General features: G+C 41.4%; 3 protein-coding genes across 11 annotated transcripts in view; 2 read left to right on the top strand and 1 right to left on the bottom strand.

Annotated features, from left to right (window-relative positions):
• Positions 1-114: 114 nt before the first annotated feature.
• Positions 115-13,572, bottom strand: rad54l2 (RAD54 like 2). 6 transcript variants are annotated; one of them, XM_085456820.1, is made up of 22 exons: positions 13,390-13,572; positions 11,051-11,249; positions 10,599-10,902; positions 10,375-10,511; positions 10,135-10,278; positions 9,805-10,037; positions 9,499-9,681; positions 9,231-9,364; positions 8,960-9,156; positions 8,191-8,533; positions 7,906-8,083; positions 7,523-7,753; positions 7,295-7,413; positions 6,925-7,043; positions 6,546-6,645; positions 6,241-6,446; positions 5,665-5,840; positions 4,097-4,293; positions 3,603-3,781; positions 3,429-3,518; positions 3,251-3,346; positions 115-2,236 (listed from the first exon to the last, which is right to left on the bottom strand). In XM_085456820.1, exons 2-22 carry the CDS (start codon positions 11,196-11,198, stop codon positions 1,227-1,229), a joined length of 4,524 nt encoding a protein of 1,507 aa, XP_085312946.1. In that variant the 5' UTR covers positions 11,199-11,249; positions 13,390-13,572; the 3' UTR covers positions 115-1,226. The 6 variants fall into 6 exon arrangements, with proteins under 6 accessions (XP_085312946.1, XP_085312945.1, XP_085312948.1 ...); XM_085456819.1 differs by lacking the exon at positions 13,390-13,572 and adding an exon at positions 13,091-13,281; XM_085456822.1 differs by lacking the exon at positions 13,390-13,572 and adding an exon at positions 13,091-13,281 and having other exon boundaries at positions 3,251-3,343.
• A 123-nt stretch (positions 13,573-13,695) lies between these two features.
• bap1 (BRCA1 associated deubiquitinase 1) lies at positions 13,696-22,113 on the top strand. 2 transcript variants are annotated; one of them, XM_085456826.1, is made up of 17 exons: positions 13,696-13,871; positions 14,134-14,163; positions 14,258-14,312; positions 14,406-14,538; positions 15,916-16,035; positions 16,225-16,286; positions 16,407-16,549; positions 16,878-16,956; positions 17,054-17,177; positions 17,545-17,686; positions 17,786-17,961; positions 18,809-18,942; positions 19,060-19,523; positions 19,654-19,883; positions 20,066-20,158; positions 20,894-20,966; positions 21,316-22,113. In XM_085456826.1, exons 1-17 carry the CDS (start codon positions 13,835-13,837, stop codon positions 21,447-21,449), a joined length of 2,229 nt encoding a protein of 742 aa, XP_085312952.1. In that variant the 5' UTR covers positions 13,696-13,834; the 3' UTR covers positions 21,450-22,113. The 2 variants fall into 2 exon arrangements, with proteins under 2 accessions (XP_085312952.1, XP_085312951.1); XM_085456825.1 differs by having other exon boundaries at positions 19,651-19,883.
• A 2,986-nt stretch (positions 22,114-25,099) lies between these two features.
• The window catches only part of bsnb (bassoon (presynaptic cytomatrix protein) b), a 79,391-nt gene continuing 76,551 nt past the window's right edge, over positions 25,100-27,939 (top strand). For all 3 annotated transcript variants that reach the window (XM_085456817.1, XM_085456816.1, XM_085456815.1), the window contains exon 1: positions 25,100-25,412. In XM_085456817.1, coding sequence (XP_085312943.1) covers positions 25,234-25,412 — 179 coding nt within the window. In that variant the 5' untranslated portion in view covers positions 25,100-25,233. The remainder of the gene's footprint in view (positions 25,413-27,939) is intronic.

Genomic DNA, 27,939 nt, shown 5'->3' with positions numbered 1-27,939 from the left:
TTGCGCCGAGGGTCTAAATGTCAGTAGGACGGATTTGTAAAAAATAAGATAAATGCTAAGACTGAAGACCCCTTTGTGTCTATTTAAGGCTAAAAATGAAAGAACACAGTCCAAATCCATGTCCCTGCCCCTGTGTTATCAAAGGCTAGCATGATAGTACATTCACTTTAATTTTAAGGGAAAAAAAAAAATACAAAGTTAAACAGAAATTTGCTTCCCCAGCATCCTCAGGGTGGGTTTATCATGATGACTGTCACCGTATTAATAAACCATTTCCTTACGACCAAAATCTACACACTGCACAGTATTGACTTCCAATATAAACAATGATAATGACTGTTTATTTACAAAGTATCAACATGTTCAATTATAGTATCACACATATCCTTTAACAGGGGAGCTACAATGTCTATCAAACTGCTAAAGACTAAAATATGCTTGAAAGCCTAAAATTCCTGTTGTTAAAGGTGAGCCTTGAAGAATCATCTCAATATATTGGGGATTTTCACAATCCCCTCCACCCATTAGCTACTGTGTGTTACTCATTATTGTGGCATGTAGCGTTCCAGTTTTGTTACACTTTTTAATAAGAAACTGGCCATGAAAAAAAAAAAGTTTCAAATCACTTTCATTTGAAGTCAGAGGAAAGAAAACTGCAGGCATAGCCTTGCTTTAAAACGTAGCACAAAGAGGCTGTTTTGCCTCCCTGAAAGATTCGGCTGGTCCCTGTATGACAAAGGTCTGTTCCCACTGCTCTGCTGCTCCAGCTCAACAACTTGGGACAGTCAGCATGAGGATTTTGTAACTCTTGACTCTGGAAAGTCAATAAGGTATGAGCTGTTTGTGTGCGTCCTGATGTGTGACATTTAATGACATCATTAGAAATGGGAATTCAGTTCCACTGTTTGCTCGGTCATAAGTGAAACACTGCCAAATAAAGTCAAAGCAGGTAACTTCGTTCTATTTAAGAGGTTCAGGATTAACATAAATCCTTCCTGAGACGTTTTATTATTTATGCATTTCAATCTAATCAAGTTGCACTTTTTTCTCTTCATTTGCATTCTGAGAGCAAATTCAGAAAATAGCACGCAACTTTGGGGGGTACAACAGAATTTCGTTGATTTAGTTGCATAAAAGATTTAAATATTCCCATTCCTAATGCACTTTAGGTTAAACAGGTGTGTATGTGTGTAACTGCCTTGCCAGCACTTTCTGAGACTCCTGACTTACTGTCCTGTCACCTCAATAACATCATCATCTGAACTGTCACCGCCGTTCTCTGTACTTTGATGTCTGTCTGGTTGGGTCAGAGCTGCCCCCAACAGGCTGGAAGTGGGATTGTTGAAGTGGGACAGGAAGCTGGATGTAGCCGAGCTGGAGTTGGGTGCAGAAAACCCCCCTGACCCTGAGAGAAGAGGCGTGGAGAACAACCTCGGCTCAGAGAGCAATGGCTGACTGAAGGTGAGGGGGAACCTTGGTGAAAGCAGGCCAGCCATGTTGGGGTTCATCAAGTACCGAGGCAGAGAACCAGATGGTAGGGAGGAAGAAGTTGTTGCTGAGGATGTAGATGACATAGGAATGGTCGTAGAGGCAGAGGAGAAAATAGTGGACAGAGAGGAAGAGGAGGGGGTGGGAAGGTGCCCGTTCCCTGTGGCAGGTTGTCTCAGTAGGTCTGTGCCTGCAGAGGGAAATATGGTCTGTAGGTCAGCCAGTGTTTGTCCTGGTGTTTGTAGGAATGATGATCCACCACTACCAGCCATTAGAAGTGGGTGACTCATGTGACCAAGGTTCCCAAGTAGGGATGAGTTCAGACCCACTGGAGGAAAACTGAGCCCACCTGAAAGCGCAGGGAAATGAGCTGCAGCAGAAGTACATTTGTCTCCCATTTGTGCGTTTCCCTGACTTTCAGTACTCTTGCGTTTGGTGCCTCGCATCTCTAAAGATGAACTCAGAAGGTCGTCACCGAGCCTACTGAGATCGCGGGCCTGAAAGTTTTGTGAAGCATTTCCATCTCCCGACGGCACAGATGACATGTCTGACGGCGACGCCAAATCGTTCCCTGCTCCAGCAGCAGCAGCAGCGTCGCCTGTGGATGAGGTGTAATGGCTGAGCTCTCTGAGGATCTCCGTGCCTAAGGGAGAAGAGGGTCGCTGCTCGTCGTTGGGGGAACGTTGGTTTTGATCCACAGGGGAAGAACAGCCATTACTGACTGGTCGGATCCCCGAACCCTGGGTGTCTGTAGAGAAGACAGAAATGCAGACATGTCAGGGGTCTTATACAGGGTTCCCGTCTTTGGGGAATTTAATTTTGAAAGGTCAATCCTGAAAAGAAAATGACAAAGTTATAAGTTGAAAATCTTGTTAAAAAACTTAATGTAGTGCATTGCACAAATGTGATCACTGATTAATGGGACAGTTCACCCTCAAATCAAATTCACCTTTTTTTCTACAGTTCCCCAGTTTGTCCAACTTCTCTTAAATATAATGGAACAAGATGAAATGTGGTCCTCAAAGAATCAAAGACATACATCCAAAAAGAAAGTAGGTCCTACATACTCTCCGTCTTACCTAAATGACTTGGATCAGGGATGTCAAACTTGTTTTACATCGAGGGCCACATACAACCCACTTTGATATTAAGTCGGCAAGACCAAAGAAACTCCCTTTTCCATCAGACTAAGGAAGTTTAACTGCACATTAACTACACTTTGTAAAAAAACAAAAAAAACTAAGCAAAACAAAACTACATTTTCTATTGTAGATAGAAAAGTTCCAGTTTTTCACTGTCATCTAAAATTATTTATTTATTTATTATTCAATTACTTTGGTGTACTATCCTTCTGAGAACCAGCCAACTGAAAGTTAGTCGTTTCCTCGGTTCTCAGGAGGCCATGAATAGCCATGTGGGAGGTCTTTATCCGTAGGAAATGCTATATAACAATACTGTTAAAAGTCCAATATTTATGCCCTCCTTTAGATGCTCCAATCACATCAGGTGGGCCAGACTGGAGTCCCTGCCAGGTCAATTCTGGCCTTGTTCCCTGGGCCTTGTGTCTGATGTACCCAACTTGGATGGATAAACAGCATTACAGACCGGAAGAGAAATATCTAAATTTGATTAAGTGTAAGACTGCAGCTATCGATTATTTTAGAAATCAAGTGTTCTACTGATTATTCCACTGATTAATCAGATAAGAAATACTTGTCTTATGAATGAGACAAAACATCTGAATGAAGAGGAAAACCCCTACCTCTTGAAGCAGCAGAACCCCCGGCTACAGGTCGACTGATCTTTCCAGATCGAATGGCAAATATTCGTCCATCGTTTGTTCTGATGTAGGTACCTGCTTTGCAGAAAAGAGTAAGTGAAGAGAGACGTTTAAATGAGTGTTTGTATGCACAGAGTTCTTAACACAGCACTGAACCAACCTTTAGATCCTCTGATAACATGGATGCTCTCTCCTGCGCTGATTCGAGCTTGAACATCTGTTGAGCTGTTGGCTCCTGGGATCACTATATCTGTGAATCCAGACAAATGGCGGATGTAATATCTGATCATTTATTTATTTATTGTGATTTAAACATTAAAAACATCATAATAACCTGTTGTGGTGACAATCCTCTGCACGTAAACACCGGCTTTCTGGAGAAAGTTGACAGGGAGACTGCCGGAAGAGCCAACCATGCCCATGCCGACCTGGCGAGGCATCATGGGTATTGGTGTTGACTGAATTGGCCTGACACTTGCCACGGGCTTGTCATCTGGCCGTGTCATGGGACGCCTGCAAATATGAAGGCTGAACTTATTAGATGAACTTGAACACGAATACACACACACACACACACACACACACACACACACACACACACACACACGTTGTAGTTTGGAAATTCATTAGAAAGAGATGAGAAACGCAGTTAGAATTTAAAAAAAAAAGAGGCAATCAAAGCTACCATTTTTTTTCAGACTTTGCTGAACCTGGAGTGATTTTTTAAATTATATTATGCAAGATACTTAGTGTAGTAATGACTTCAAAAGAAAATCAAAAACTAACATTCAATGAATGCAAAACAAAACACTGTAGACTTGCACTCACCATCCACGCTGGGTAAATGCTGGTATGTTTGTGAGCGGATAATCACTGGTTGGGTAATAGGGGGCATATGATGGACGGGAATAAGGTACAGAGGCTCGTTTCTCATCCTCGTAGCTCTTCTTAGCAGCTCTCTTCTCTGCTTTGGTCAATTTCGACTCTTTCCGGTCCACCAGCAGAGACTCGTGGTGGAAAGGTAGCTGTTGAAATTAATTGAAACGGAATCAAATATCAGCGATGCCGCATTTCATGAAGAGGCAGCTCTCTCACATGCCACACACGCTCGGCAGTCAATCAGGACTCTCTGAGTACCATGTTTTTTTAAAAATGGCCTCCTTACACAGTATCAGGAGTTATTAGGTCAACTAGTGATCTAAATTGGCCATAAGTGTGAATGTGATCATGAATGGTTGTCTATCCCAACTTGTATTTGCCCAGCGATAAACTGGGTGTACCTTGTCTCTCGTCCTATGACAGCTGGGATAGGGTTTCAGACCCCATATGACACTGAACTGGTAAAGAAGTTAAGAAAATGAATGGATGGATGGATTTTTCTTTTGCTTACTCATTCACCGCACAGTTAAGACTTTGCTCTTCGGTGGTTCAGCTGTAACTCAGCAGGAGAGCTGGCTGGCAACTAATTCTTGTTGGGAGCTTTTATTGGACTTACAGTCAGCTTATAAGAAAAAGAACCACTGCTTTTCCCCCCCCTTTTCTTTTTTTTTTTTTTTTAATATTCTTACTTAAGCAATAGCAAAATCTGAAAATTTGACAGTTATCTTTTAATATATCATAGCACAACATTCCACTAACTACACCTCCTACCGTACTTTGAAATAGGAGGTGCTTTCCCCCCCCCCCCCTTTTCTTTTTTTTTTTTAATATTCTTACTTAACTCATTCACTGCCATTGACGTCTATAGACGTCAATTACGTTTTTCAATGGGAGGGGCCAGAATACAACCTCGGGCAGCTTGTCAGTGAATTTTATTTTTTCATATATTTGTAAATAAATTGTTTTGATACAACATAAACTTTCTCAGTGTTATTTCTGTTTTATAGAAGTGAAAAACTATTTTATATGTTAGAGGTGTCACAAAGCAAGAAATATTAGTGTCAAAGGCACTTTTCTGCTTGAAATGTATTTTTCACAAAAAGCTCGTTTTCTCCCTTTTTTTGGTCAAAACAGGCATTTTTGGTGGAACCCACCTCTCTTCTACAGCTGATTACTAAAGAATGGAAAATGGTAGAAACAAGCTTTTTTTTGGATGTAAGAAGAGAGTCTGTTCTTCATTTTGGTAGGTTCAGTGTTTATATGATCATAACACACAGTTTTCTGTGGCTCTTCAAAAATGAGTAAAAATGCTCAAAAACCCTGGCAGTGGGGAGTTACCTGATTTGAAAATGGCTGGCAGTGAATGAGTTAAGCAATAGCAAAATCTGAAAATTTGACAGTTTTCTTTTAATATATCATAGCACAACATTCCACTAACTACACCTCCTACTGTACTTTGAAATAGGAGGTGCTTTTGAGTCTGTGGAATATAAGTAACAACTTTATTGCAACAGTACCTTGGAGATGAGACGTGGATAAAGCTGACAAGCTTGAGATATCACTGGCTCATATACTGCCAGGGATTCTAGAAGGATTTTCTCAGCTTCAGGCTCCTCCTCAACGAAGTGCAGCAGCGACTCCACCTCCTTACGAGTAAAGTTAAGCACTGGGTTCAGGTCATCAACCACACGGTCTTTAAAGGCCCAGAAACAAAGTTTCAGCATTTGAGAAATACCAGTCGATGTTAGTAACAAAGCAACAAAGAAAAGCAATGGCAAGAAAATTTTTGGTGCAGCACCATACACCTTGTTGCAACCAGTGCCTTGGTAGCAACTGCCAGTAACCCGTTGCTATCACTAGATCACTGCTCAGTCTCTAGGCCTGTGTAACTCTGGCTTTGGGGATCAATTTCACACCAAGTACCAACAAGCACACTCCAACCAGTCAGGGAACACACATTTCAGTATATGGTTGCTACTTGGTCTCTAGGTCTGTGTAACTGGGGCAAGACCAGAGCTTTTATAAGGGCTCAAGTGAAGTACCTGTCCACTGTAACGATTAACAGCTCTTGTTCAGATTAAGAAATCCCTTACCCGACATGCCCTGTTTGGAGACTTGTCTGTCGTAGATCTTTTTCTCCAAGGTAAAGTCACAGACGAGGCGGTAAATGTGGCAGGGCTTTCTCTGACCATATCGGTAAACCCTACACACAGCCTGGGCATCGTGACAGGGGTTCCACGATGCATCAAACACGACGACGCGATTTGCGCCAATCAAATTTACCCCCAAACAGCCCGCTCTGAAATACACAAAAAAAGAATAACAAATAAATGTTAAATAAATAATTAATGAGAAAAGGTGAGAGAGAAAAAAATGAAGCGAATGCAGAGATTTATACCTGGTAGAAAGCAGGAAGACCCGTGTTGAGCTGTTTTCTGGATCATTAAACTGATTAATAAGCCGCTCCCTTTCTGAGGCAGATGTACTTCCATCCAGTCCTGCAGACACACAAAGCAGGGGTATAGCATCTCTTTACAGTGAAACACCTGAACACACTTTAACTTGTGAAGTGAAGAAGAGATACTGAGTTTAGGAACATTTTCATCAAATTCCTATAGAATACATTGTCTTCTCCACAAAAGAATATAATGAGTGGAGGAATCCAATACTATAGAAACTGCAGCCAGGGACACCAAATCAATAAAGGCAATCACAACTTTGAGGTTTCAGTGTTGAAGAGCGCATTTTCTGCAGAGGGCACAGATTGGATGACTCACTGTAGTAATTGAGGTTGCGAACCCAGTTCTGGCTCTGGCCATCAGTGGAGGCAATGCCCTGCGGCATGGGTCTCTTTGATAAGAAGTCTTCAATGACCGTCAAGGTGGACAAGCTTTGGCTAATGGAAATACAGCAAAAACAGATTGTAAGGGCTAAGCAAAGTAAGTGTGCTTACTTTTATGGCTATGACCAGTAATTGGTTTGTTTTCAAGAAAGTTCAGAATGTGGGGTAATTGTTAAAGTAACCTGAAAAGACGCAGAAAACCTAGAAAAATGAGGTTAATTAGGCAAACTGCAGTCAGTGTCTTCTATAAGCTTCTTATTGGTGGATTTGTCTTTAATGCCCTGTGCATGGGGCAGAGGACTTACCTAAAGACCAAAATCTTGTCTCTTCTCCTCACACTCTCATCAATCAAATGGAAGAGCAGAACCATCTTGGCAGAGTTCTCCAGAACTCCTGTCTGATAGTTGGACATTATGTCCTTTGCCTAAAGTATAGAACAAACCTTTAGGCATGCTGCTGGCATATTTTAAACTGTGTGTTTGTTAAACAGTGACACTAAAAATGTCATGCCAAGCTCTATGTTCGTGACATACCCATTCATATGTGATGACTTGATTGGCTCTGTCCTGAGAGGAATTGAGTGGTGGCAGAGTGCTGTTGACTTTACTGTTGCTTGAGTCTGCTACTTTGGATTTGAGGCCAGCACCGGGTGCAGGGCAGCGAGGGTTGCTAGCTGAAGTGATGTCATCGAGGTCCAGGTCCTGCTCGTTGGCCTGATTCTCTTTCTGCAGGGCTTCATAGAGGACGTCTGGGTGATTCCAGATCTAGATGGAGAAGATGATGATGATGATGACGACGACGACACAGGACTTAGCAACTCAGATAAGATGAAGAAGAAGAAAAAAAAAAAAGCTCCCCAATGTAAACAGGGGTTTTAGTAAAAAATAAAAATAAAATAAAAAATCCATAGTCTTACCTTGCAGCAAACACAGAAAGCTTTGAGTGGATTGAGGCCGAGCCAGCCTGTGTTCCCTGCTTCTCGAAAGCGTTTCATAAACTCTGTATAGAGTGCCCTCTGAATGGGGGAGAGCCGTACCAGGATCACATGCTCGTCCTTCGTGGGAAGCTGGTCTCGCAACACATCGTGACCTCGTCTGCAAACAAAAAAAGCACTCCCGTGAACGTGGTGAGGTAAGCAACTTCCATATTAGTATGCTTCGTTTTCACAATGTTCAATTTCTGAGCCTGACTGAAAGCTTACCGCTGGACAAAGCCCTCCAACAGGCTATGCAACACGTGACTACGGTAGCGCATCAAGCGAACATCTTGAGGAGTGCTGTCCACACACTGACCATTTAGGATTGGACGCTCAAACATGTTGCTGAACTCCTGGCGTGTGCCTAAAAAGTCAGGTCTGACAAAGTCCACCATGCACCAGTATTCGATAAGGTTGTTCTGCAAGGGGTAACCTGTCAGAACTACCCTGCGTCTGGACCGGATGTTCTTTAGGGCTTGGGATGTGCTGGCGTGGTAGTTCTTAATGCGATGGCCCTCATCACAGATCACTACGTCTGGGCCGGGCCGTGCTATGGCCTTCTCAATACCTGAAGAAAAAGGATGAAAATTAAACAGATGAAAGTGTAAACTGCATACAAAAGATGGAAGCATGTCACTGGCTCGTTTAGAAGTCTCGGCTTTAGCTTTATCGCTGCTGCCATAAGTTTTTTCTGAGCTTTAAGTGACTTATTTAGATAAGATGAGGGAGTGCTAAGTTATCAGCTAATGTTAACAAGCATGGGTAGAAAGGCACGTTCACTCACTGTATGGGTGCTGTGCACAGTCACAGATACCTGAGAACTTGTGCTAAGTAACATTAAGTAGTACAATATGACTCCTTGTATAGCCGCGGGTACAATTAACAGATCATGGTCATAAGGTCCAATTCAATGACTCAAACAGTGTTAGAGTGACAAGGAACATCTACATAGATGTTTGTATAGTTTCCAACGGCTCCTTATACTTGTACTTACTTTTCATGAGCTCTTGCTGTCTGTCTTCTTCATCCAGGTCAATGATGATTGGTCCGGCAGGCTTCTTTGATTTCCTCTTCTTGCCCATCACAAAGCTCTTCTTCATGGACAGCAGCCGGTACATTTCATAACCCATGAGCAACACACCTCCATCTCTAGACCACTCCTCCACAACCTTGGCCCTGGCCAGCGTTGTTCTGCAGGTCACATAGTCAACATGATTAAACAGCTCAAATATTTCACAGTGCACACAAATCACTAAGTTACATACTTGTGCTCATCATTGAGAATGTGAACTTTGAATGTGCGGCCAGTGACGAATGTGGGGTTGGTGTCAGGGGGGAGGGCTTCTTGAGGTGGGAGCCAGAGATTAAACTCTGTTAGCCAGTTCTGAAGTGTGTTCACCTTGTATGAAGGAAACAAAAAATGTGGAATGTTACTTTAATCCTAACATAACTGTTATTTCAGGAAACATTAATGTGCAACTTACATAACTACTTTTTTTTTTTTTTTAAACCCCGTATACACTGATTACTCACAGGGACAATAGCAAGCACAGTGTGGGCCTCAGTGTTCCTCAGCAGGATGTCAATAAAGGAAATGACTTGCAATGTTTTGCCCAGCCCCATGCTGTGAGCAAGGATGCAGCCAAAGCCACTGCTGGTATTATAGCGCTCCAGAGACTCAATGAGGTTATCATAGAGAAACCGGATTCCCCCGATCTTAGAGATGAAGAAAAGAAAAGGTTAAGCAATAAAACAAGCTGGACTATGATTTTTTTTTTTTAATGTTACCAAAGATTTATGCTCTGCAAGCATATGAGCTATATGAGATGGCAGCTATACCTGATGAGGTTTGACAGCCCTGGCCAGCTGTGGGGCCAGGAAAATGTCTTTCTCCTCTGCAGGGTGATTGATATTAACCAGCACTCGACCTTGAACATCAGGCAGGTTCAGATCATCGTTGATGTGTGCTCCACTGCTCTCCTCTGTCCCATGGGCACCATCAGGATCTTCATCAGCCGACTCACTGCTTATCTGCAGGGCGTCTTCGTCCCCAGAACTGAGCTCAATTACATCTGTGAAGTCATTGGTGAAGTAAACATTGGGTTAGTATCATCGAAATTAACTTGGAAATAAGAAATTACAACTGCACAGAACTATCATCAATCTCACCATCTCTAATGGGAAGTCCGGGCAACGTTGGCTCCGCTTTTTCATCTTCTTCACCACTGCTGTCCAGACAGATCACATCCTGCTTGCTCAGGAGACCAGGGACTAAGTGAGACACTTCTCCTAAAATTGAAGCAGTCTCCACTGCTGGAAAGATGGAAAGGGAATGGGAAACTTAGAAACTGAGTATTATGAAAGCTGCCAAACTGAAATACTGTTTACAATTCAGTCTTAGAAAGTCACCTAGTTGAGAGTCAGGGACAGCTGGAGCTGGTGTAGGAAAGTCCTTCCTCTGCTGCTCCAGACGTTTCCGCCTCTCCATCTCTTCCTGCTGAGCAGCCTTGGTTCCAGCCTCTAGCTGATCCTCTTTCAGCAGCTTTCTATAAGCACAGAGAAAACTTTCTGGTTACACACAAGCAAAGATTTATTAGGAAATATACCTAGAAATCATAGAAACATAATTGTACCTGATATTCTTCCTCATGTGTGCAGGCTTAGATGGCTTTGAAGGTTTGGAGCCTTTCAGAGACTTTGAGGATTTGTTCAGTTTAGAGGCTTTCTGTTTCTTTGTTTTGCTGGAAGGCGGCCCACTCTTGCTCGAGTTCTCTGGGCTTGTTGGAGAACGAGAGGCAGGTCTGGAAGGGGCCCTGGAGGATGGGCGGGATGCAGGCTGAGATGGAGGCTCGGAAGAAGGCTCTCCGGAGGTAGCTGAGGTGGAGTCCCTGTCATCCTGACCCGTTTCTGTCCGGCTCTGGGCACTCGCAGGTCGATCTAACAAGGGAGCAGCCAGTAATGAAGTTGAATACTAGTTAATATTTGCTACAGATCTTTGGCTTAAGAGAACAAAACTGCTGAATTTGATGCCTGAAATGAATCTGAATATTAAGAGGTAAAAGCACAAAGTTAATTTGTCACATACCAACACTGTCGTCTTCATCATCTCCATCATTTTCATCCTCATCTTCCTCCATGTCTTCATTGTCTTCCTCTTCCTCATTTTCTAAATACTCCTCTTCACTGTTAAGGCTGGCCTCCAGGTCACTTTCTGAAATTGCCTCTTCAGACATGGCGTCTTACGGGGCTCTCAAAGTATTACCTGCACACCTTCATCAGGAGCCCTGCAATAATGAGGCACATCCAATCTTTACATTACAACAAAGGTGATAAGTTAGCAAAAAAAGAAAAAAGAAATCCCCTGCATTGTTGGAACCAGAACATGTGGAATGTACAGTGACATGAAAAAGTATTTATCCCCTTCCTGATTTTTGCATACATGTTTCAGATAATCCAAAAAATATATATATTAACCAAAGTAAATTCAAAATGCTTTTATTAAAGAAAGAAAGCTATCCAAACCTACCTGCCCTGTGTGAAAAACTATTTTAAAGCAGACCGATATGCTTTGGTATCACCTTAAACAGGCTGTTTATGATCAAAAACCCTCCACTGTGCTGAATTAAAACAATTCTACAAAGAAGAATGGGGCAAAAAAACAAAATCAGAAAGATGGAAAGTACTTTTTCACAGTGCTGTGCACTTTGAGACATATATTTACAAACCAAGAGCAGCTATGTATTTTACAGAGACCTTTACATGTTTTTACAGTAAATATTGTTAAAACAGTGTAAAAAAACTTATTTGCCATTGAGTTGTGGTTCCTCTTTACTTAACCTGGATTTGTTCCTCTCTCCATCTCATAATCTTGCAATGATAGAGCAATAAACACTATTCAAAGGAGAAATAGGCCATAAAAAGGACACATTCAACTGTTTCAAAATCTAAGACAGAAATCTGAATTCTTTTAAATAATCCTGCAATAAGTTTGCCTCATCCCAAAACTTGTGTCCTTTCATTATGCATTATACTTTTATAAATTTCATTATACTGTGACTGTGTGTGGTTAGCTGCACAGCGGTAGAGAGGAAAGCTTTCCAAAGGGTCTCCCTTCTCTAAAAGAGGTTTATACTTAACATCAACTAAAAAAAACAAAAACAAAAAAACAAAACCCAGAGCATCACAAAAAAGGCATCCCGTTGTTGACACATTCAGTTTGAACTGCAGCCCAGACGTTTCAGGACATAAAAAACAAAGGTTTGATTTTGTTTTGTGCGTCTTTTATCCAAAAGCCATAACTACATTAAACGTTTTTAAAAGACTCAATCGTACAATGATCGTCAACAATTAGAGGACAGCGCGGTACATGTTCAATGATAATGAAGCTGTTATTAAGTTCTGCAAAAAATAAAAAAAGAAACAAAAAAAACAAAAAACGTGTTCACTAGGTGAAGTCAAGGCTGCAGACCTGATGTCTGATACCGGAGAACTTCACAAGTTTAGCGTTTACAGTCTGTCTGAAGGACAGAAATTAGGTTCAGTTCTTATATACTTCGTTTTCAGCTTTCGTATTTCTTGTTTTATTACCTTCCGGGTCCATAGATGAAATTAATACGAGTATTCATTCACACGGGAGAAAAACCCCGAACCCCCTCCCCCTCTTTCCAAAAGGCTTCTAAGCCCGGGATGGCGACAGCTTGCAGCCACCTCTGTAAGATGTTATGCATTTTTCTTTTAAAAGATTAACATCAAGCACCTGTCGTCAGACGGCTTATTGTTGGGCTGCATTACTGCATCCACAAAAAATGTTACTGTTTGTCGGCTATGTTAGCAGACCAATGTGCTAGCTAATTACACAACAACAAACGCATTTTCAGCCCCCGAGGGTCAGCGGTAACCTCCACGGCCCATGAGCGGCAGAGGTGGGACGGGCTGAGACCCATCTGTGACTTGTGCTGGAAGAGCAGCGGCTTTTTTTGCAGAACCGACTGCTCTGTTCGGGCGAGATAGCGATCTAATACTGTGTAGGTGTAACGTCCCAGCAGCTAATGCTAACTCATCTTAGAGCAAAGCTAACACACTCGGCTAACTAAGACGCGTCATTTAAACGTAAACTTGAGCTTACCTTATATAAGCGGACACTGTGCTGTTTAAGACGCCAGTATGTTAGTGCATATAACTATTACTCAATCAAATAAGCACGGTAATTGTGTAAATGCACTGATAAAACGTTGCTAATTTCCAATTTTTTCCAGTGTGACCATAAATACTGTCCCCGTAGAGACTACTCTAACTTGCGTTCCGACTAACTAGCCGGATTTCCCAGGGGTCGTGGTATCCGTTCTTACTTGCAGTTTTGGGTTAGGATATTACGCATTACAGTAAGCTTATTAATGTAACCATAGTTCTGTTTATTGTACTCACATTAAAGATGCCCCCCCCCCCCCCAAATTTTGGTCCTCTACTGCTGCTTTTGGACAAACGTCGCGGTTTTATAGTCGCTACTATTATAATCAGGGACCTGGTTGTTTCCCCGAAGGTTTCATGGTTTAAATCATAGCATCAAACTCGCTGATATTTATACAATTCTATGTGTAGTTTTTATGGGTTATGTTATGTTAGACGTTATCGCCATGCCTGGTTGACCGCTCGTCGTTGCTCTCGCTCAGGAAGTTGCCAGTCGGACTGTTTTTCGCGACGAACCGTCATTTCTTGTTCGCGTATTATGTAGGAGGCTTCTTTCTATTGTGTTTACCTAGGGACTCTACACGGCGGATTTGTTAATGGATACGGCTAAGATTTCCACCCTACGTTCTGACATGGACTGGAGAACCTCTTAGATATTAGTCTGCTGCCCATAGATGCAAATATGAATAAAGGGTGGCTAGAGCTCGAGAGCGATCCGGGTGAGCAATTTCGACGGACCGCGTAGCTAGCTAACGTTAGCTCCCACATGAAGCCAGAGGCACAATTTAGCTTTTCAATGAACTAATACGAGTTTAAAACCTTTGCAAGTAGGATGCCAATAGGCTTTGTGTTGTGCAAGATGGTCATGTCAGTAAAGACGGGCGAAACATTGAATATAGAGAGAGAGGATAGCAGTGAAAGTGGCATGTGTTGTCTGTTTTTATTTTTCGTTATTGAACCTTAAATGCTTTATAATTGCAGGACTGTTCACTCTGCTGGTGGAAGATTTCGGTGAGTAGCTGTGCTGGTTTTCAGTGAATACCAGTAGATCTGTGGAGTCCTCCTAAAACAAATCATGCTATTTCCTTGTGTTTCTATTTCGTAGGTGTCAAGGGGGTACAGGTGGAGGAAATCTATGATCTCCAAAGCAAATGTCAGAGGTCTGTGATTTTGGGGGATCATTCGGGGCAAATCTGGGTTTAGCACTCAAACTGTCTAAATGGATTAATGTATTTTATATTTATATTTTTCAGCCCAGTCTATGGCTTTATCTTCCTCTTCAAGTGGATTGAGGAACGTAGATCCAGGAGGAAAGTTAATACACTGGTGGATGAAACGTCAGTCATTGATGAGGAAATTGTAAATGATATGTTTTTTGCTCATCAGGTGAGTGCTTTTCTCGTAGTAGTATTATGACAACATTTAAAGCTGTTAGGCTTGTTTTAAATTCCGTATGAGGTGTCAAGCTATAAAGTTTGCCCACTCTCTAACTAGACTAGTTCTTTCTCACAGGTGAGCAAAATTAATGTATATTGTGTGTGTGTGTGTGTGTGTGTGTGTGTGTGTGTGTAACTAAAAATTATTTAATTTTTGTCATTTAATTTTTATTCATTTAAGTTACAAAAACCAGGACAAATAGCATACATTTTCTGTAAACTTGTAAAAATGAACTTTTTTTGTGCAGTTGACTAAAAGAATTATTTTTGTTAATGCTAATTAAAGCTGGATATAACTTAGTGCTCGAACAAAGTTTGGGTCATAAATTGCATTATTTGCATTTTTTATATAATAGATAATATGTAGATGTACACCGATCAGGCATAACATTATGACCACTGAGAGATCATGCGAACAATGATTATTTTTCATTATGGCACCTGTTAGTTTGTGGGATTTATTAGGGAGCAGGTGAACATTTTGTCCCCATTGTTGATTTGTTAGAATCAGGAAAATAGGCAAGCACAAGGATTTGAGTGAGTTTTACAGGAACCAAATTGTGATCGCTAGATGACTGGGTCAGGGCATCTCCAAAACAAAGCCTGCATAGCCGCAGAATAGTCAGGGTAGCCATGCTTACTCTTTCCCATCACTGAAAGTGCCAACAATGGACATAAGAGCATCAGAACTAGACCACAGAGCAATGGAGGAAGGGAGCTTTGTCCAACCATGTTTTCTTTTACATAATGTGGATGTCTGGATAGGGAGAAGTCAAGCCAGCAGACGCAGTGTAATGTGTTAAGCAGTGTTCTGCTGGGAAACCTTTGGTCCTGCCATTCATGTGGATGTTACGTTGACATGTACCACTAACCTTGGTTTGAGGCCATCTCTGTGCCAGATAGCACAGCACACTTTCAGGGGGTCAGGGAGCCAATGCTATACTAGCCAGAGAGTCATAATGTTAGGCCTGCTCGCTGTGTTTAGTATTTAATTTTAAAAAAGTTAACTAAAATATTTTCTGTATATTTTATATCTTTGTTCTTTTGATCAAATGCTGTTAATCAACTAAAGATTTTATCATTTGTTAAAAAATGTAATTTTGTTAAGTACCCTGTAAATAACATGCTTACAAAACCACAGAACAGAAAAACTGAACTTCAAAACTGGATTCAATCACAAGTGACCCAAAACAAAAGAAGCCCTTTAACACATTTAGATTCCAGCCCTTTAAAATCCACATCTACACTTTCATATGTTACTATAAAGTAAAAAAAGAATAAGGTGGTCTAATTTTACATGTGTGCTTGTTGTCACTTTTATATCTAGCTGATACCGAATTCATGCGCCACCCATGCTTTGCTGAGTGTTCTTCTGAACTGCAGTGGAGTTGAGCTTGGCACCACCCTTAGTCGCATGAAAGCTTTTACAAAAGGCTTTAGTCCAGAAGTAAGTTGTCCCTCTCACTCACTGGCCCTTTCTATTCATTCAAAAAAAAAAATCATATAAGTAGCTTACTGTGGTTACTGTGGGGGATGTATTAATTAAGGTAACCTAAACATGCTTTTTACGTTTCTGTCAACAGTGAACTGCTTCTTCCGTATCGTCATGTGTAACTCTCAATTATGTATATTTCAGAGCAAAGGTTATGCAATAGGAAATGCCCCAGAGCTTGCTAGAGCACATAACAGCCATGCCAGGTTGGTTTCAGTCAGTGATTCCTTCTCAAATCTTCTGTGATTGGTCTGCCACACTGTGGGAGATGTCAAGCTTTGTGCATTCGTCAGTTTCTCAAGCTTTCTTTCCGTGTTTCTATGGAGACCGGAGCCTAGGCACTTGCCAGAAAAACAGAACGGGATCAGTGCAGTGCGGACCATGGAAGCCTTCCACTTTGTTAGCTATGTGCCCATCAAAGACCGCCTCTTTGAGCTTGATGGGCTCAAGGCTTATCCCATTGACCACGGTGAGACTCGGGAGACTTTTTTTCTTTCATTATTCTATTTTTTATTTATTTATTTTAATCCATTAAAGAGTCTGAATTCCGGGATAACCTCATTGGTTGTTTGAGAGTCTATGCTAAATGCAAACACTGACCGAGAGTTCTTGGCGTCTTAAATAAAGCAGTGCCTTTTCTGAAGTAATCATGCAAACAAAACAAATTGACTCTCCTTTAATTTCTCCGTATGGAAGTTTTTTGTTTTTTTTAAACTGAACTGAACCATGCTGTTGTTGAGCACTCACTTTATGGAAATTGCTGTTTAAATGAACTATAACCCACCACAATATTTCAGGACCCTGGGGTGAGGAGGAGGAATGGACTGATAAGGCACGGCGTGTTATTATGGAGAGGATTGGACTGGCCACTGCTGGGTGAGTCCTAAATCAGTTAGCTTCAAGTAGCTGTGCTTTAGCTTTACAGTCACCCTTAAGGCTTCATTATTATGCTGCTGCACTGCTTTTTTTTCAGCGAACCATACCATGATATCCGCTTTAACCTGATGGCAGTGGTGCCTGACCGCAGAATGAAGTACGAGTCCAAGCTGGAAATATTAAAACGAAATCGACAGACTGTGCTGGAGGGTCTACAGAAGGTCAGGAATTGAGTTTGATTGCAGGTCAATTACAATCCCCAAAGTCCAATTAACTGAGAGCATATTAGCCTTCAAGTTTTTTTTGTTTTTTTTTTTATTGTCCAAGGGAAAATTTTAAAAGAAATGCATGGGGCTAAAATGTTTAATTTTAATTTTACAGCATCGGTGTACAGTAAACTATAGCTGCCTTATACCGTAAGGTACTGTGCAATACTACAGATTGAGACCCAAAAATCTGGTTACCCTCCCGCTGTAATGGGAGGAAGATCTCCAAAAGAAGAGCCCGCATAAAATAAATGTATGGACTTTTTTTGTTTTTGTTTTTTCTTTTGAGAATGCAATTAAAATATGTTGTCGCACCAATCAGATGATCCGGCTCACCCAGCCCGAGCTTGTCCATGACAAGAAGCAGCAAGGCTCTTCCTCTCCAGATGAAAGCAGCGTCACAGTCAAGAAAGAAGCAGATGCAGACCCAGTTACATCCCAAGGAGGTGAACACGCATCTTCAGGTAAAGTGGTCGGCTCTCTTTCTGCTATTTCATTCTAATTTATTCCTTTAAAATGTGTAGTCGGCTCAAACTTTAAACCGAAGCATAAATATACAACAGACGACTCAGGGGTTCAGTCCAAGGACACCACTAGCTCGTCAGGAAACACTAAGGTCATGGGCAAACCACCAGTCCCCACCGGAGGAGGTTCCCAGCAAGTCACTAGTTCCAATCCCATTGTTCAACGTCTGCCCGCCTTTCTGGACAACCACAACTATGCCAAGTCTCCAATGCAGGTAAGAAGTGGGTCAGAGAAGTGTTTAGCTAATTAGCATTTTCGTTTTTTTTAGCACAGAAAAGAGGAAGACCACAGAGAAGGTTCACGTAGAGACCGAGGATGTGTAGAGGGTTGGTGTGACAGAGGAGGATGCTTTGGATAGGGTGAGATGGAGGCAGATGATCTGCTGGTGGGAAATCTAAAGGGAGCAGCTGAAAGGAGAAGAAGACGGAATGAACAGCCATCATCTATGTGGCCATTTTAGATATTTTTATTATAATGTATGACTGTTTTGGGTTTTTGTTTTTTGTTTTTTTTGTCCGGCCACTGATTTAAGCCTCAGAGACGTTGAGTTTATTCAAATATGTGACAAAAAACAAGCAAACAATGAGATCACAGTGACACACAGTTTACACACTTTGCCGTTATAAGGTAAAGGGTAACTTGGATTTTTTTTTTTTTTTAATGTTTATTGTCCTTTTCCCTTGAAATGTGAATTATGTAGCAGTTTATGTGGATGCTTATAGAAATGGTTCCAATTTAGCTGTTTCATGCAGTAGAGTCAAGAGTTAGGTGGCGAATATTATGGAAACTATATTATGCCAAATTATGTAAAGCTTTCTCTCTTTTCTTGCTTCTCTGCATCCTGCACTCTCTAAAGTGTCGTGTGTCCGGCACACTGGGCCTTATTTAAAAAGCTGCTGCTATTTAAAAACATGCTAGCTCTGCACTTAAACTTTTAACTCACTTTACAGATTTTATTTTAGGGCCTTTACATTTCCTTTAAAAACATTCTTAGAAAAAGAAAAAAAAAAGGGGGAGCGGGGCTAATTTTGTGGCACTTTATTAAACACTCTGGTTGACAGGAGGAGGAAGATCTTGCGGCTGGTGTCGGACGCTCTCGGATGCCAGGCCCTCCTCAACCCCCTTACTCAGATGATGAAGATGACTATGATGAGGAGGAGGAAGAGATGACTGGCTCTGCAGGGACATCCAGCAGGCAAGTATTGGAGATTTGTTTCTGGCGGATGATTTTGTTTTATTTTTCCTGTTGTGATCCGACCTGAAGCTAAAGCTCTTTTAATCTGTGTTTGTAAATGTCACTCTTTCTTTTTAGGTTTAGGCGGAAGGCAAGCCTACGCTCGAGGACGGGACGGGTTGCGACTGGAATGGAGAGCCAGATTGCCCTCAGTGTTTTGGCTGAGAAACTAAAAAAGGAGGCTCAAAGAAAAGATGCCCTGAATACACCTCTGTCTGTCCGCACTGAGGGTCGCACCGGGGGCATTTGCATCACATCTGCTTCACAACCTTCCCCCACACCCAGCAACGAGAGCACTGATACAGCCTCTGAGATTGGCAGCGCCTTTAACTCCCCCTTGCGCTCTCCGGCTCGCTCCCAGGCTGCCACACGCCCATCCAGTCCGGTCGCTTCCCATCTGTCTCGCGTGCTGTTTGGAGAAGATGAGATGCTGAGGCTCGACTCCAGACATAACCGTGCCGTACGGGAGCTCGGCCCCTCTGTCAGTGTGGCCCTGCTACATCTACAGGAGGATGGAACCATCTATACTCTCCCTCCATCTGGTGAGTAGACAGGGTCATTAATGACTTTACATTAGGTAGTTTAAAAGCCTCTGTTCAGGTAATCCTTTCAGTTCAAGTATGTAAATAATTTTAGACATGGAAGTAAACACATGTGTCACCTGTACAGCAGATTCGGCTGCTGATGGCACAAAGAGGCCCAGCACTCCTGAGAAGTTGAAAGACAAAGAGCAGGCAGACGGAAAGGAAGGCGTGAAAGGAGGAGATGAGGGACCGTCTGCAGAGGTGAAGAAGGAAGAAGGGAGCACAGATAGAGCTGAGGTGAAACCAGGCAAGGAAAGGCTCAACACCGTGGAAACTCCTGCAGACAGCAAGCCTCTTGGGGATAAGTATTCACCCAAAGTAAGTCCATAAAATCACCAGGATTTATTCCACTGTGTACACTGTTACTCATGTTTATCAACCCCCGCAACTTATCTTTATGTCACAGTACTTTTCTTTTTGCTTGTGCTGACAATTAATGAGCCGTTGCCAGTCACGTATGTTAGAACACACAAAGTGTCTTATTTTTCTGTCTTTTGCAGGAGCTGCTTGCACTGCTCAAGTGTGTAGAGGCTGACATTGCCAATTATGAGGTGCATCTAAAGGAAGAGGTGGAAAAGAGGAAGAAATACAAAGTAGGTTTTTGTTTTCAGTTCTGTGACAAGTCTCAGACTGCCCCTTTGTTCATATGTTGCTTCAAATAAGCCAAAAAAAGCTTGTGCTTTTTCTTTTCATTTTTTAAGCCACTTAACACTGACCTATGAATCATTCAAGCATAAAAAGGCATCTAACTCAAAGGATGATCCAGTGTTGTGTGTAAACATAGTAAACAACTTTTCTTTACTAGCAGCCTGTCACAAAAACACATCATTAATTCAAATTTCTTTGGGTGAATCTATGAAAAATGCTAAAGAGGAAGGTTAAACAGTTAGTGTCTGTAGTCATCTGTAGCTAAAAGTAGTGTGTAGCATACCTAAAAGTACCTTTTAGCTTTTCATCCACCATGTATTACCATCTGGAAAGCTTCTAATTGACAAGAGCTTCAGTTTTTTTTTTTTTTGTTTTTTTTTTTTAACATGACATTACAAGAAAACTGCCTAAGAGTTCAGGGCGTGTTGAAAAATTTAAGTGGTCATAGCAAATATTGACTTTCAACAGACTGTTTTTACCGTATATACTGTATTTCCATGCATTCTGCACATGCTTCAGTAAAACACTGCACTGCTTTACCATTTTCTTAGCAAAATCTAATACAAATCAGGGGTGGTTGAAGACTTTTTCACAGAAATTTAACATCATTTATTTGACTCATTTTTAAAAACATACAATTATAATCAAATCTCTCTCTCTTTTTACCTCCATGTGTTCAGATCGATGATCAAAGAAGAACCCACAATTATGATGAATTTATCTGCACCTTTATATCAATGCTGGCCCAAGAAGGTAAAGCTGATCGCCATATTCCATCACAGTTTATCTTGCATTCCTTTTCCCTTCCTGTCTAAACCAGCCTTTAGGAACTCTTGAGATTTCATTTATATTCCATAAATTCTCAGTGGTCACTAGTACTGTGTACAAGTTAAATCCTACCACATTTATGAATGTCTTCATATAAAGTGTCAGTCATTTTTCTGTATTTACTAAGAATAAGAATCTTAGGAATGAGAGAACAAAATGAGAAGCACTCAGTTGTGTGCCCATTCAATCAGAAGTACACATTTTTCTACACAAACAAACAAAACACAAGCGCCGTGTTGGTATTTTTGTAACTTTTGCTGGTATTCCTGTGCAGGCATGTTGGCTAGCCTTGTGGAGCAGAACATATCTGTGCGTCGTCGGCAGGGAGTGAGCATTGGCCGCTTGCACAAACAGAGGAAGCCCGATAGAAGGAAACGTTCCCGACCTTATAAAGCCAAACGCCAGTAAACACGAACAATCATAACTTCTGAGAGCAGCAAGCAATCACCATGGGATTGGGGGCGGGGCTTCACTCCTGAAACATTCTCCTGAAGGCAGGTTATTGCTGCGTTTTTGTTAATTTCTTTTATCATATTTGTACATGCTATTTTAGACTTAATGTAACATTTTCCACCTGTGCCATTGCTATATGCAGCCTCTGGGGAAAAAAAAAAAAAGGGCATGTCCCAAGTGAAGCTGGATGCTTTTTTTTTTTTTTAAATTCTCTACAGTTTTGTGTGGTCGGTACAATAAATGGTTTTCTTCTGTATTTCTATAAAATTCTATATATCACTAAACTTTTGTAACAACAAGTCAGCATTTCCTCAGTTGTATCCCTCTTTGACGTTTTCACAGTGCCAATGAAGTATTTAAAGTATTGAATGTTTGGACAATAAAGCCTATGTTTTAGTCATTCTCAGCACTTCAGCATATCCAGTGTAGCAACTTCACTATATAACATAAAAAATAGACTTGTAATCATTGTAATATATATGGACAGTTAAGACCTCAATGGCACAGTCACTCACAGACTGATTCATCACGTTTTTCTCTTCACTGGAATGTCTTTTTCAATCGAGGGTCTCTGGATATATATGTACAGTTTGTCCTGCAAATAATAAAAATTTAAAAAAGGAAATTAAGTTATTGTCATTTTAGCAAAGATTAAAGTGTCTCTTTGGAGGCGTATCTGTTTATTGGCTTGCCTATATACTGAGGTGAGTTCTTTGTGCTCACCAATTCATACTACAATAAAGAAAGGTGTTAAAGTGGTAGTAATTATCAGACAAAGGTAAATGCACTGTAGTGGCAGCCGATGCACACTAGGGAGAGCAATCATTCAGGGATGAGCGGGACCTTGCAGATCTGTCTTTGGACCAGTGGTTCTCAAACCTTTTGTGGTGTGACCCACTTCAAAATCTGACAAATGGCTCAGGTCCCACACATTTTTTTTTTTCAAACATAAAAAAATGAATGAAAATAATCCAGGTTGAATTACAGTGAAATAAAGGTCAGCACAATGGCATCATTTTTCATGTGGTCACCCACACCCCACCTGCAGTAGCTATATCCCCACCATTATTCTACACTGTGCTTTAAATACAGCTATTCAGAATAGAACTTTTGATTTACTGCAGTCAGACTATGTTGTGGCACAGTGTCTGAGATGTAAATTTCTATTCATATAAATATTTAATGTCAGCCTTGTTGCATCAGTATTTTGTCTTTGCTCAAACAAGCTCAGTGTTCTTCCACAGTTTTTTGTTGCACTTCAAAGCTACATTTTCTATTTTACCCCATATGAAATGAAATACATTCGTTTTTCATGATCGCAGTCAGTGAGCAGTCTTTGATCTATAAAACATGAGCTACACCCATAAGTAAAACTGTCAGTCTTAACATGACAGGTATTTTATGTTAGTTTGTGTTTCATTTTGTTTTTCAGCTGCTGTCTGGCTTTACCTTAGGACATGTTTGAGCCTCTTTGTGATAAACACTGGCTTCATGGCAGAGCAGAGAAGCAAGCACACAGTAACCTATGTGGGAGTGGGTTTTAAAGAAAAAAAAAACACCCCTCGGCCACACATTTTGAGTGCAGCAGATGTTTGAGTTAAGTAAATCCATGCTGCGGTGTGTTATGTCACTGATGATTTGCTACAGAGACATAGACTTAGAACTGCAACCAGCTTCTTCACAGTAAACACAAAACATGATAGACATTATATGAATAGATGTCCTTCTGTTGTCATAGTCATGTTTACCGTTAACAGAAAATTATAAATAACAGACGATTCGTATGGAAGTATGCTTTTTGGGGGTTGGTTTTTATAAAATTACACTCACCTCTACTGGATCTGTAGTAAAACTCTCATTTTTTAAGTGTTATTCATGCATTTTTATATCTTAGATGAAGCACAGTTTTACATTTACTAAAATAAATGTAGGACTTTTCATATTTATTCATGTCACTGGGGACTCCAAAAAGTCCTCAGTGACAACAAACAGAAAGCAGCAAGACAGCAGAAGAGCTTATAAATACATAAGAGTTGTTTGACTGGGCTACATTCTCTAATCTGCCTCTTCCTTCTATGCTCCCTCTTGTCTCTTTTTAAATGCAAGGAGGGCCAGTGGATGGAGATGCACTAACATGCAGGAGTGACTGCAGCACTACCATAGTGCAGAACAGGAAAGCTATGATTGCAGTACACTGTGTGACATCATTCTTTGCTGATGGTGCTATTACCCTATTATCTCTTAACACAGAGATGGAGGTGCACTCTGGCCCTGGTTTTTACTCCTTTAGGTGCAACAATGAATTATTTTAATGATCTTTTCATTTTCCTTTTTGTGTCCAACAAACCACAATCCCAAACATCACAAAAGACCAAGATAACAAACAAGTTCACATGTTATAAGCTCCAGGGAACAGTTGGCCTTTTTGCTTAAATGACTTGAAACATTAGCCCGAAATGCTTGGTGATTAATTGTCTGCTGGATGACAATAATTGCTTTAGCTCTAGAGAAATGTAATTAAATTGCAAGTATAACCAAATCACTTGTGGCCGACTATGGACTTCCTGAAGATCTGTGCAACTATTTTTAGAGGTTTAACTGTGTTTCATTTGATTTCAGGTACAAGTGCTTGATTCCATATCATTTTATTCTTTTTGCTGAATAAAAAAGATGGATTACGTTAACAGGATTTTTTTTACTTTATGTCTTGCAAGAAAGCTAATTCGATTGTACTTTATTTATATAGTGCCAAATCGCAACAACAGTTGCCTCAAAGTGCTTAATTTTGTAAAGTAAAGACAGTAATGCAGAGAAACCCCAACTATCAGACCTAACTAATAGCAAGCGCCATGTCAATAGTGTGAAAGAAAAACTAACTTTTAACCGGAAGAAACCTCTGACAGAACCAGGCTCAGAGAGGGGCAGCCCACTACCATGATGGGCTGGGGGTGAGGAGAGGAAGACAGGACAAAAGACAGGCTGTGGAAGACATAGATTAATAATGATTAAATGTAGAGTGGTCTATAAACACACAGTGAGTAAAAAAAGATAAGTGAAGAAGAAACGCTCAGTGCATCATGGGAAGCCCCCAGTAGTCTAGCCCTATTGCAGCATAATTAAGGTAGTACTGAAAGTTTTAAAGCTAATATTAAAAGAGAGGGTGTCTGTCTTACAAATCTCCTGTTAAGATTGCAAATATAATATTATTGGATTATTTCTAGCCACACCATTGGCTGGAAACTGCTTTGACACAATGTTTTGAAGTCTTTCAGTATTATTTTATTTTCTCTGACTTTCAGCAGGCTCACAAAAGCGAAACTTCAAAAAGTAGTCAGGCATCTCAAACACACACTTCGCTTTGTTTGGTGTCTCCATCATTTAGGTTACTAAACAAACGGTCCATAAAGGAAACGACGTGCTCTGAATCAGGGATGCCTCACTGCTCTCCAGTCATGCGCCCTGGAGGTCTCGGGCCAGGGGAATTTGCGCCGTGGTGTCTCGAGGCTCGCTTGAGATAAGTGACCACCGTGCACGCGCACGTACGAGCCACACAAGTCACCACCCATTGCGTCAGCGCGCTCCCTCACCCTCTCCGTCAGCGCGCGTGCTCCGTGCGGGATGCTGAATTGTAGGTGATGATGGCGGAAGGGGAGCACCGCTGAGTTTCATCTGAGTTTTCACCACAGCTGTAGAACCATCTACAACATCGTTTCTGTCCATCGAGACCTATCCCGAGGCGATGGGGAACGAGGCCAGCATGGAAGGGGAGGGACAGGCGGGACAGCCCGGCCCCGCCGTCCCTGCAGCAGGGGCTCCGGCTTCCATTTCAGCACCACCGGACTCTGGACAGCTCATCAAGCCCAGCAATGGAGCGCCAGCCGGAGGAAGTGGGGCTGGACCCGGGCCGGGGATTAACAGGTAGCAGCAATAGCTAGGACGCTTCTCCGCCAAAGTGTGGAGAGGAATCAGGGAGGCTACACGGCAACGTGGTGTGTAGCGTACATTAGTAGCCTAACGATGTGCAGCGTAGATATAGGATCAACCGACTGCGTGTAGATAGACTTGAATGGGTGCTAAATTATTTATTTCAATATCACTGTCAACACAATTTACCACCACCCCCCTTTCAGACCAATTTATGCTTTTTATTTGTAATTTTTTTGGCAGCACCGCCCTGTTAATAAGAAAATTAATATGCAACGGTCTCGATGTGCAATCAATAAAACGTAAATATGCTCTCAGACGTCTGAAGTAGGAATTTACGCCCGTTTTCACGGTGTCTGTCCCGAGGCACCAGCAAGTATCATGAATGAAAGAGCGACGTAGTGAGGCAGTGTTAAGTATATATATATATATATATATATGTATATATATATATATATATATATATATATATATATAAAATAATTGTAAATGATTCAAAGTGCACTGGATCTCACGTTGAAGGGCTCGATCGCTTCCATTACATGATGATTTCCACCGAGCATGCCTCGACATCAGTGCTAGTAAATAGAGAGTCATGACAAATCACCCTCCACCTTGCAAGGAGACGTCTGTAGGATGACAAAGCTACCCTTAGATATCGCCAGCGTCAGTGGAAGAGCAGTGCCAGAGAGCATAACCCACAGCTGTCCCAGTTAACAGATCTCAGTCTCAGTCTCAAATCAATATGCATCCGGTGAAAATTGTTTTTTCCACTTTTCTGTGTACTGCACAGAAGAGAAAAAAAAGAGCGTGATTTCCTCTCCTCAAGAGTGGTGCTCGCATCTCACCACAAGAAACCCAGACACTCAGTTCAGACGCGTTATGGCGTTGTGGCAGCTTCTCATGTGACAGCATCACCTTCAGATTAACAGGAACATACACTACATGAACCCCTACTCCCCCTAACACCCTCCCACCACCCCTTGCTGGCTTATACTGACAGCAATGTCGGCTAATAAAATATTAGCCTTTCCCAAAAGCCAGCACAAATCATTAGTGTGATCACATGTAGCAGCCTGCAGGTCTGTGTTTTCTGTGTGGGTGTGTGGGAGGGATTGCCCTTCCAACAAGATCTGATGTTGCCTTAATTATACAGTTCAGCAGTTGTAGACCTGAATATGCACATGCACAGTCACAGTCACAGCTGCGTCTTACATTCGCCACACCTGCTTACAGTCTCTTTCCATAGATTTTAGCCTGATATTCAAAGCTATGTGCTGATTTCTTAGTGCAACAGACGTCTGGTTTTTGATGCCTTTTTTTTTTTTGCATTGCGCTGCTGCTTAACTTCTTTTTATTCCACAGTGAGTTTTAGTGGGCTTTTTATGTGTGGTCTGCAAAAGGACACCGTACGCTTTTAATAATGTCCAGTCTTCTTCGTGTTTCTGTTCGTCCAAGCATTTACCGTTCATCCCATCTATTCACTTTGGAACAGGTTTAAATCCTCATAGCTCCCTTGTAACCTCATGATTCTTTTATATCTTGATTTCTCTCTGGTATCCACCCTAAGGTATCTCATAAAGTGATGTCTACTGCTGAGAGACTGAGTGTACTAAAAGACCGAGGGAGGCATTATAAGAAATCGGCTGGGAGAGAGACAGAGAGTATATCATATGGCTAATTTAAACAGTCTTTTTAAGATTGTGGCTGCACATTCAGTCTGAATCTTGCCTTAACATATTCCTTTACAAAGACCTTGTGAGTGTTTAAGAAATAATGAGACAACGCCTGGGTTGAGACTGTAGATAGGAGACTTTCATCTGAATGAAAATGAGGTGCACCATTTTATGGGTTTGCCTATTAATATCAGTAAGGGTATAATATGCTTTATATAGCTTTATTCAAAAGCAAGTTCCACGTAGGAGGTTTTTGGGACCAATTCTGACAGTTTTACACTTTATTTACTGCAGTTAGAGAACTCTATCTGAGCCCCTGTATGAGTCTGTGAAGCTAGGGGAGCCACTCTTCTGCTTCTTCTCTTATCATAACAGCTTTGACTAAGTGCATAGTCATCCTGACTTATTGACCACAACTGAAAGGCAGTCTGACACAAGCTCCAAATAGTTCCTGTTTACAGCGATGAGCTCAGTGTCCTGCTGCTTTGGCATCTCCTTATTATCAGTCTAAAAACTCAACTGGTGGAGAACTGATATTGATATTAAATGCGGGTTTGAGTATTGATACTGGTACTTTACGAACCCAGACACAAGCAGAGTGCATGAAACCAATCACAAGTAATGGATACACTCAAATTCAAAGACTTTGAGCACACTCCAAATGCAAAGCAGTTCATATTGTTTATCACCAGGGAGGGGCATTTATAGAATATCATTGCTACCAATACTGTTTTTGATTCTGATTATAGGTTAGCGCCTTCACCTTTTCTCTTATTGATTCCTGATTTGTTTCTTTGTGGAAATAAGAAGTCCTACACAGTTTTTCAGCATCAGCACAATTGTTA

This window comes from Copadichromis virginalis, linkage group LG5 (assembly GCF_057382275.1).
Source record: "Copadichromis virginalis isolate Kocher_CV1m ecotype Utaka linkage group LG5, C_Virginalis_male_GT1.1, whole genome shotgun sequence".
NCBI classification, from domain to species: Eukaryota; Metazoa; Chordata; class Actinopteri; order Cichliformes; family Cichlidae; genus Copadichromis; species Copadichromis virginalis.
Note: the sequence above shows the minus strand (reverse complement) of the source record. Positions and strands in the feature narration are given on the sequence as shown.